The sequence below is a fragment of the Spermophilus citellus genome, assembly GCF_964194105.1.
Source record: "Spermophilus citellus genome assembly, chromosome: 4".
In the NCBI taxonomy this organism is placed as follows: Eukaryota; Metazoa; Chordata; class Mammalia; order Rodentia; family Sciuridae; genus Spermophilus; species Spermophilus citellus.
The window spans coordinates 146,126,163-146,136,404 of NC_138185.1; the positions used below are offsets into that span (position 1 = coordinate 146,126,163).

The following is a 10,242-nucleotide window of genomic DNA, read 5'->3' on the forward strand; positions in this document are numbered from 1 at the left end:
TCTTTAAAAAAAATACACTTTGGAACAATTTCTGAAAACCTTAGGATCCATAAACAAATTATTATACTTTGATAAGAAATATCAATGAAAATATAGTTAAAACCCTTAGATATTTTGTAGAAAGAATTATAATAATTTATCATCTTATGAGTTTAAACAGTAACTTTGAGAAGGAGAAACTACGTGATTGCATTTTCACTTAAAAGCAAATTTACAGTAAACACATTTATCTCAAATATCTGTAACTGAAAAGGCAGAGTATCTGATAAATGTAAATATAAAACATAAATTATGGGTTTTCTGTTGAAGAAAAACAATTAGGCAAATATATATTAATTAATCAATTAGGCATGTGCTAATTAATTTATAGATTAACAAATATAGGTTATTTAAATATCTAAAAAATATATATTAAGAATAAGAACTTAACTTATAATTGTATTAACTTTATGTAACCACGTGGTCTTAAAATATTTGGATCCATGTTAATTTATTTTTAACTAGGAGTGCACTCTTCTATGTGACGTCACTTGATGTACTGAAATAAGATCCTTGAGTATACATTTTTATTTTTATAGTTAGCAATTAGAATAAGGATTTTTTGGTCATCACAGGAACCTTGCCGGCTTGTTCCTGTGGCAAGCAAATGCATCCTCATAACTTCCAAAATTAAAAGTAAAATATAAAGAAGCATATTTGATATCTCTCATCAATAGAACATTATTTAGTAACACAACTACAGAGAAAAGTCAGGTTATTTAACTTGGAACTAGCTTAAATTTAGGACTGTAACATAGAAAGCTGTGGAATTAAATTTTGTCTGAAAAAGATATCTTTTGTTAGCATTGATAGGCAGGCATGTTTCAAAAATATAGGCTCTGAGTAGCTCCGGTAGAAATCTGAAACACAGCAAAACAGGTCAGTGGCTGGAAGGCGGGACTAGAAGTCCTGTCTGAGTGACTGTGGAAGAACCAATCGGCAGCCCCCAAAAGTGTGGGAGGTGGGACCAGGAAGCCGCTCTTCTGGCTAGGCACCCCATGGTTACCATGGTGATGCAAGCAACATGGAGTCCGCTGCTCATTTTGGAGGCAAAAGTTCCCCAAGGTTTCCTAGCCGATTGCATTTTGTTTGATTTTGTCTGCATTTTTCCCCGCCTGGCCAAGATCTTACTGCGGTAGCAGCTTGTTCTGTCTCTGGACCGCCCCGTACACTCTGGCTTCCGGGGCCCGGGGTGGGCCCCTGTTCCCGTTTCCCGGCTGCAGTGGGCGTCCTTGAGCATCAAATTTGGAATTACGCTCGCTGCTGTAGCTATCTGAGCATAGACCCCAGGACCATAATTAATTTGCTGATTTATGATAGCATATTGTCCTGAGCCTGTTAAAATTTCAAGGTTACACTGTGGGAAGCCGGCGTCCTGATTGACTCAGGCTAGCTCACGACACCTCTCTTGATTTTCACTTGTCCACAACAACAACAACAACAACAACAAAAAAAATCCCTCCGGACAATACAGCCCTGCAAAGTTGTTGCCAGTCACTAGGTGTCAGCTGATTGGCAGAGAAAAACTCGAAGAGAGTCAATGTAAAGGGGGCATGGGGTCTGTAATTAGTAATTGCCTCCTTTAGTTGTTTAATGTCCTTAAAGGCTAAAGAAACATACACTCTGGCCGGCTGTCCATCGGCATCCAGGTTTTCAATTACTGGAAAAGTTTGGGATATCTTAGGCTGCCACTGAACACCCCCCCTGCCTTCTGGGGTTGTCCTCGTTCCAATCGGGGTTATAAGGAGGGAGCGCAACAGGGATCGGGGCCGTAGATGCTTTAAATCTTGACTTCTTCATTCGACCCTCCAGTTCCTCTATCTCCCTTTCCAGTTCCTCCTCCTGCCAGCTGTTACCATGGAGCCCAGTTAGTAACTCCCTTATCTTAGAAATGTACTCAGCACTGTGAAGCCCAGCTCAAGGCCAGAGGCCTTGTTACATATTTGTGTGAAAAACTAGTAAGGGAGTGTCTAGCGCCTGGAGTGCTGATCTTTTCAGACAGTAGCCAAATAAAACAGGACACAGCAACAAAAGAAACACAGAAAACAAAAGTGAAAGTACACAGTGCAGCTGCAATAAAATATGAGGCTCTCTCTTTCTTAGTAGAGGAGCTGATTCCGCTTTGGTCGCGGGTCCCACTAACCGGGACTATCAGGTCCCGCCCACCGGGACTATCGGGTCCCACTCACCGGGACTGTGGGGTCCCACTTACCGGGACTGTTCAGTGCACCACCTCTGACGACTTGCAAGTTTTGATTTTCCCGGGTTTCGGCACCACTTGTCGCGACCCCCTTGCCCGCAAGGAAGACGCAACACCGGGAATCTTCTTACAGCTGTTTATTCAGGCTCTGCAGAGTTCTTCCTCCCCCGGAAGCCCCTCCCAGCCTTAATAAAGTATCCGAACACCCAATGTGAAGCTGCCACGTGGAGCTTTCTCATAGGGTGTCAAAGAACCAAGTGCCAACTCTCCCAAAGAAGGAGTTGTTTGTCACAGACCACAACGAGGCCGGCGCCATCTTGTAATGGCGACCGGTCTGAAGAAACGGCTCACCACACTTAGTTTCAAAACTTACTACACAGCTACAACCGTATAAACTGTGTGGTAGCAGAACACAAGGGGTATGAGTGCTGAACAGTTCTTGTTTCCCACACCTGAAGAATGAAGTACCAGATGTCAGAGGGTGAGAGTTCAGTAGCAGATGTATTAGAAGTAAGCAAGGAAAGCTCCCAAAGAGGGTACCATGGGAGCTTTCTGTCTGAGGGTTTTTATAGGATTTTGATGAGGAACTAAACTTTCATTGGGAAGTTTCTCTTGATTGTTCTCCTTTTCTGACTCAATTGACAATGTACAATGCTAATAGTACATTTTCCATAATGGGATGGTTTAATGTGTTTTTAAACCCAAGTTTGTCCGGTACTTGATCCTTAAAACAAAAGAATTGCTTGGGTTCAAAACAACCCTTTGAAGATGATTAAGGATAGGTATTTGAAGAAGCCTGGGGCAACAACAGAATGTAGGGGTATCCAAGTGTGAGTGGAGCCATCCAGTCAGGCAGCCAAAACCAAAACACAAGCTTTAGCCTAGGGTTTTAATCCTGGGTTGTGGGACCCTCTTTCTCTCTGGTTCCCATTTTCCCATTTCTATCTTCTGCTTCAGTACTAGTATCAGGATAGACAAATAGACCAGCAGAGGAGAATGGGGATCCCATAAATAAATGTATACATTATGTTAATTGATTCTTGAACAGAGTGCCATGACTGTTCAGGGGAGAAAGGATCTGTCTTCAGCTAACACTGCTGGAACAACTGGGAATCCATGTGCCCCCAAATTCCATGAAATGTCTCCAACAGAATTCTAAAAATGTCTCTTTAGTAAGTTCATTAATACCTATACCCTTTTCACTGATATTGGTCTACACCATAGTTAATTTATTAATAGACAAATATAAGATCTTAATTTTCTTTGAAAATATTTTTCTATCATATTTTATTGAAGTTTCCTTTGCCTTCTGCTTACATTCTTAATGAAACTTTCAGTTTTGTTTTGTTTTTTCCTCTTTAAGACCATGAGGATTCAAAAGTAGAATTCCCATGGTAAACGGCTTGGGGACTCAGAGCACCAGCCATCAGGTGGTCACCAAATGCTGCTGCTAGGTCCTTGTTAGAGCTGGAGCACTTGTGAGAGGCTCTAAACACACAGCACGAAAAGAAAACATTTCTTAAAAAATCCTGTTGGGGCAGAAATATTGATTTCTGGCATTTTTCTTTTGCCGTTAGCCAGGTGAGTGGGGATGATGTAATTAAAGTTAACAGCTTACTAAAATTATCAGTTATTTTTTTTATATAGATAATGTCTGGTACCTATGCCAAAACATTAAAACTTTTTCTCCAATTCTATTCTTCGTTTCAAAAGCACCCATTGAGCATATACTTATTTTGTGTTTCCAAAGGGGAAGTTAGAGTTTTCATTGCTCTACATGCCTAGATTCTGCTTTGATTTGCAAGGAAATTTCTGGGTTTAGACCATATTATTTTTCTACAGAAACTAGCAAAGAGCCTGGAAATTGGTATCACACTGAATTTTCTCAGAACTGCCATAGGTTTATGATAATTTCTAGAGTTTAATAATTGAATTATTGTTTAACAATTTCACTAGCATCACTTTTCAATATAACTGGCATCACTTTTCAATAGGATCAGGATATAGTCTAAAATTTCTTTACCAAAGAGCTATCATCATCAATCATTTGTGCATTTATATACACATGCATGCTTGTACCCATATAACCACACACTTCTTTCTCAACATGACAGTACTTATGGTGAAGCAGGATTTGTGAAAAAATACAGTCCCTGCTATCAAGAAGGCATGGATTTAGCATGGCAGACAAGGAGAACACTCAGTGTAAATTATACCATGGGACAGGCAATATAGGAAATTTGCCGGTATGGTGCAAGAGCAAAGAGGAGGAATACCTAATACAGACTGGATAGAGAGGGAGAAGAACTTTTTGTTGTTGTTATTGTTATTGTTGTAACTATTTATTTTTAAATGTTATCCATATTTGTATTGGTGCATTATCATTGGGATTCATTGTTACCTATTTACACATTCACAAGATATAAGAATATAAATTGGCCAAGTGTGGAAGTTGTCTTTGATGAATTGACACATGGGATAGAATTTTTACAATAAAAAGGTAAGGGGTCCCTTTATTTCATATGTATACATATGTTGGACTGAACCTGGGCAGTAGACAGATTCCTAGAGTTTTACCACTATACTCAGATGTTCCCAAGGCAGAGGTCAGTAGGGAATTTAAGCAGGGAGCAGGCAGGGAAGATGCAAGAAGTGCTCCTCCACTGGTAAGCTGGTTCAACTGCTTCCCTTTCACCTTTCTGCTGCTCCTTCTTGCCTGTGTTCTCTATTTCTTCCCTTTCCTTGTCCACGTCCCTTTCTCTATTCTCTTCTCCCTTTGCCTTTCATCTCCTCCCTGGAATGACAGACATATTCACAAGAAACCAGCAACAGACTTCACAGGAATGTGAGGTTTTGTCTTGGTGATGAATCCCTTACCAAGAACAGGCTCTGGGAACAAATCTGAGTATTTTTCTTTTTCATTAAAATCAGAAAACAGTTGTTTTCTAAACATTTATAAAACTTTGTTACAATTTGTAAATGCTACTTTGAATCTTTATGATATCCCTACATTGAATTTGCAGGGAAGTTGTCTTTAATCTCTTATTTTGTATTTAAAAAATCAAATTTTATATCTAAAGCAATACATTTTTTAGGGTTGTATGACATAACACAGAAATATAGACCTTTGGAAGTGAAAACCACATTTTATCCTACTTCTCAGGATTTGCCACTGGTGGTATATGGTGTGCATTCTTGGACATTGTTTTATTCAAATACATACCCTCATTTCCATAGTATTAAATTCATTATGAGTTCTTGTTTTTCACTTAAATATGAACTATTTCCAGATTCATGTGTGTAAAAGATGCAACTGATTTTAATAGCTTCATATATGTTATTGCAGATATGTTCTATAACATGCTTAATACCTTCAATATTGATTTACACACTTTTATATTTTACTATATGCACATGTATCCACATATAAATATATGTCATATAGATGCACCTAGATATATATTTGTTCATTTGCTAGTGTGTCTAGAAACAGATGTTACATTTTTGTAAGTATCATCAATATGCAATTCAACAGTGTGAAAGAGTGCCTTTTATTTTGAAAATTAAAAATCCTAGGAATTCTATTTTTCTCCTCTGTGTTCTCCCAACCCTTTATTCTTTTTCTTTTCTTGTTGATTAATTAAACAAAAACAATGAAACTAGTAATGACTGATAGTTGAATGTCAATCAGTATACTTATTATCCATCTTTGTGTGCTCCTGTTCCAGTTACTTCTGCTTCCTTATGTGGTTTTAAATTTAACCCTCTCTTCCTGTGGTGTTAATACATTGATCCTTCTATGGGTCATAATACTCTGATAATGTTATTTTCTGTTCTTACTGAACTAACTATTAAGACAGTTTGTATCAACACAGGGAAATTTAACATTTCAAAAGTAAAAATAAAAGAAACAAATTAATCATTCAAATTTTCTAACCACTCATAAAAATAATTCCATTAGCACGGCCATATTATACTTACTTCTGTTTTGGTCTTATTTTTTCATTTTTTCAGTTAGGAAATATAGAGAATGGGCATTATTTGTATTCCTGAATATGTGCACATTAAAATCCTCCCAATGCATGATCAAAACTTTTAGATAGACCTGATTATAACTTCTGTCCAATATAACATTCATTGTCATTCATTGCAATTATTGTCCCTTTCTCGCTTGCTCAATTCATTTTTAATTTAAATTAAAAATTAACTATTTTATAAGAACTTAAATTGTACATATTTATGGATACCAAATGATGTTTAGATACATATGCAAGTTGTATAATGTTTAAATAGGGGTAAACATAACTATGTTCTCAAACATGTACCATTTTTTTGGGTGACAGCATTCAAAATCTTTTCCTTGGGCTGGAGTTGTGGCTCAGTGGTAGAGTGCTCACTTCACACGTGCAAGGCACTGGGTTCAATCTGCAGCATCTTATAAAAATAAACAAATAAAACAAAGGTTTTGTGTCCAATTACAACTAAAAAGAATTTAAAAAATCTTTTCATCCAGAATTTTGAATATAGAGTACAGTAGCAATAAGGCATTATGTCCCCAATTCTGTTCTATTCTTTCCCACTTACTGTCTATGAAAGTCCTGACTTAGTGCCCTTTTGGTGGAGCCTCATCCCATCACCCCTGCTTGTTTCCCCCTGGCTGCAGTGCCTGCTGTATACCTTATGAGTAATTCCTCTCCCTGCCTGGTCACTCTGCTTTTGTCTGTTTTTGACTATGATGGATCCAGTTGATTTGCTTTCCTGCATATGCAGTGTGCAGTGGTTCCCACGTGGAGCCAGGGCTTGTTGTGGAGTGGCAGCAGGGACAGTGGTGACATGAGAAAGAAAGGTGGTTAGTGGGGTGAACCTGAGGCAAGCTTGGTGGTGGTAAAGGTAATTGGAACCCAGGCCATGCCAGGTGGGAGAAGCATGAACTGTTGTTTATTCAAAGATGAATTGATTTTAAAAATTCAGATGGGAAAAAATAAGTCCATGGATTAGACCTTTATACAACTGATATTTAACCTTCATTTTACCATGACTGAAAGAACAATTTTTTTTTTTTCAAACTAAAAAGTACATCCGTGAAAACCCAGAGATAATCATTTTGGAAAGGTATCTTTGTATATTTTCCTACATATACAATTTTTTAACATAGGTTTCCTATGTGTTTTGATTAAATTGCAATAGTTTACACTGTCACTGTCAATGTAAGAGAGTGTCTAGTTCACTCATAGCCCCATTTATGGTAACTTATCAATTACTGAAAAAATTGTGACTTAAGTTCAAAAGAGTAAACCAATGTTGTCCTATTTAAGTTTCTCTAATACTAATAATATATTTATTGTTCATATGTTGATTGACTATTAGGATTTCATCTTTTTTCCCTCGTCATTATATAGTTTGTTCATTTTAAAATTAATAAACATTTTATCTATTATATTTGAAAGACTAATTTTTTTATAAAAAGGTTAATGTTTTGTCTGATATTTTGCAACTATTTTCTAGTTTGTCTTTATTTTTATAGTGTTTTTAAGTTCTTATAAATATATCTACATGTATATCTACTTTCACTGTCTTCATACATCCATGTGTACACACACACACACACACACACATATATGTGATATATTATTTATATTTTGTTATTTTGGATACTAGTTTAATTATATTCTGCATGACTTGTGAATATGGGGTATTATGTCATGAATTTTTAATATTAATATATGCCTAAATATTCCCATACCTTCTTTGGATTTGTTTCTCCTTTCAACATTTAAGTATCCAGTTAATCTTTATTGACTTTATTATTTAAAATATTTTTAATTGTTCATGTACCTTTATTTTATATATTTGTATGTGGTGTTGAGAATCAAGTCTAGCGTCACACACATGCTAGGCAAGCACTCTTCTACTGAGCTACAAACCCAGCCCTGACTTTATATTGATAGGCAAAGATCTATAGTTTTCCGTGTTTTATCTTTTCTTTGACCATCATCGTTTGACTGATACACCTAATCAACCAAATAACCAGTTAACTATGTTATGTATCTTCATTGGGTCACCTTATGGTCACTATAGCCCTTTCATTCCACTGAATCTTCTATGAACATTTGAAAATAGAAACATGAGGAAGCTTTTGTTTAAAATCCTTGATAGTTTTCTGTTGCTTTTAGGATAAAAAGCAAATCTCATAGATATAAATTTCTGTATCAATGTAATGTGATCTCAGTTGTTCATCCTCCTGCCCAATGCCTTCCTGCAGGTCTCAGGGTCTTTGAACAAACATTTCACAATCTGGACTACACTTACTCTTAGTATAGTAACTTTCTAGTTAATTCAGTCAAAGCAGCCACCTCGAGTTAAGCCACTTGTTTTCGTGTAGTACTCAGTTCTTCTCTTCAATCAGTTATCAATGTCTTATCTACATTTAAAGATATTTAATACCTAGATGCACCATTAGCCCACAAATCTGCTGAGGCCAGAATCAATGTTTTACTTCTACTTCAGAACTTGACATAGTCTCTGGCATACTGTATACACTCATGGTGAGTAGTAGTTGAATGGATAATAAATACACTGATTTTTCAAAATATATTATATAGATATTTTTGAAGATTTCCTTTTTAATTATTCTACCTTATAAAATAATTTAAATCTGTTTCAATATTTATTGATGATTAATTATTTTCTTATTGATTTGTTTTTGATGTTTTAGGTAGCACACATACACAAAAAGAAAGAGAACCAAATGTATGAATCCAATTTCTCTGAAGTTTCTGAATTTATATTGCTGGGACTTTCTAACTACAGACCAGTGCAGCATTTCCTCCTTGCCTTCTCTACAGTGTTTTATCTCACGATTATTCTGGGAAACACCCTCGTTGTGTTTACAGTGACCTTCGATGCTCATTTACATTCTCCCATGTACTTTCTTTTAGCTAACCTTTCATTTATTGATTTGTGTTTTTCCACCTTAGCAGTTCCTAAAATGATTCATGACCTGTATTCTGGGGATAAAACCATATCATCCCAGGAGTGTCTCATCCAAATTTTTGTCCTTCATATTTTGGGTGGATCTGAGATGGTTCTCCTGGTAGCCATGGCCTTGGACAGATATGTGGCCATCTGCAAGCCCCTCCACTACCTGACCATCATGAGCCCACGGATGTGCAGTTTGCTTCTGTCTGGTGCTTGGCTTATTGGTATCATTCACTCAGTGATTCAGGTAGCTTTTGTTGTCCATTTGCCTTTCTGTGGTCCTAATGAGATAGACAGCTTTTACTGTGATCTTCCCTGGTTTATCAAACTGGCCTGCATAGATACCTATAGAATGGAGTTCTTGGTAACTGCTATCAGTGGATTCATTTCCATAGGCACCTTCTTCTTGCTGATTATCTCCTATATCCTCATCCTGTTCACTGTATGGAAATGCCCTTCAGGTGGTTTGTCCAAGGCCCTCTCTACCCTTTCAGCTCACATCTCTGTGGTGGTTTTGTTTTTTGGACCATGCATCTTTGTTTATATGTGGCCATTTCCCACAGTACCAGTGGATAAGTTTCTTGCCATTGTGGACTTTCTGATCACACCCATCCTGAATCCTGCCATTTACACAATGAGGAACAAAGACATGAAGATGGCAATGAGGAGAATGATTAGTCAGCTCCTGGGTCTGAGGAAAATCTCCAAATAATTTATAAGAATTCAATATGGATAATTTCACATATCTTAAGAGCTAGTAACACTTTTTTTGTGTGTTGTTCACATTTTGGTTAGACCTGAAAAAAATCTGAAAGTTTCATGAATTCCAGTGTTTGGTGTATATTTGTAGACCTACTGGTATAAGTTATTATTTTCCTGTCTCATTGAGTTAAAACTATTTACATCTAAAGAGGAGAATTGATTTATTACAGTTTTTTTTTGGCAAGTGAAGAAATTTATATTCTACACTGATTTGGGTTTGTTTTCCTTCATTCTGTACTTTATTCTATTACTTAAGTTAATAA

General features: G+C 36.7%; 1 protein-coding gene across 1 annotated transcript; it reads left to right on the forward strand.

Moving 5' to 3' along the window:
- Positions 1-8,987: 8,987 nt before the first annotated feature.
- Positions 8,988-9,929, forward strand: LOC308648220 (olfactory receptor 4F15-like; the record flags this gene model as incomplete). The annotated part of the gene is made up of 1 exon (XM_081292885.1): positions 8,988-9,929. One exon carries the CDS (start codon positions 8,988-8,990, stop codon positions 9,927-9,929), a length of 942 nt encoding a protein of 313 aa, XP_081149011.1.
- Between the last annotated feature and the right edge of the window lie 313 nt (positions 9,930-10,242).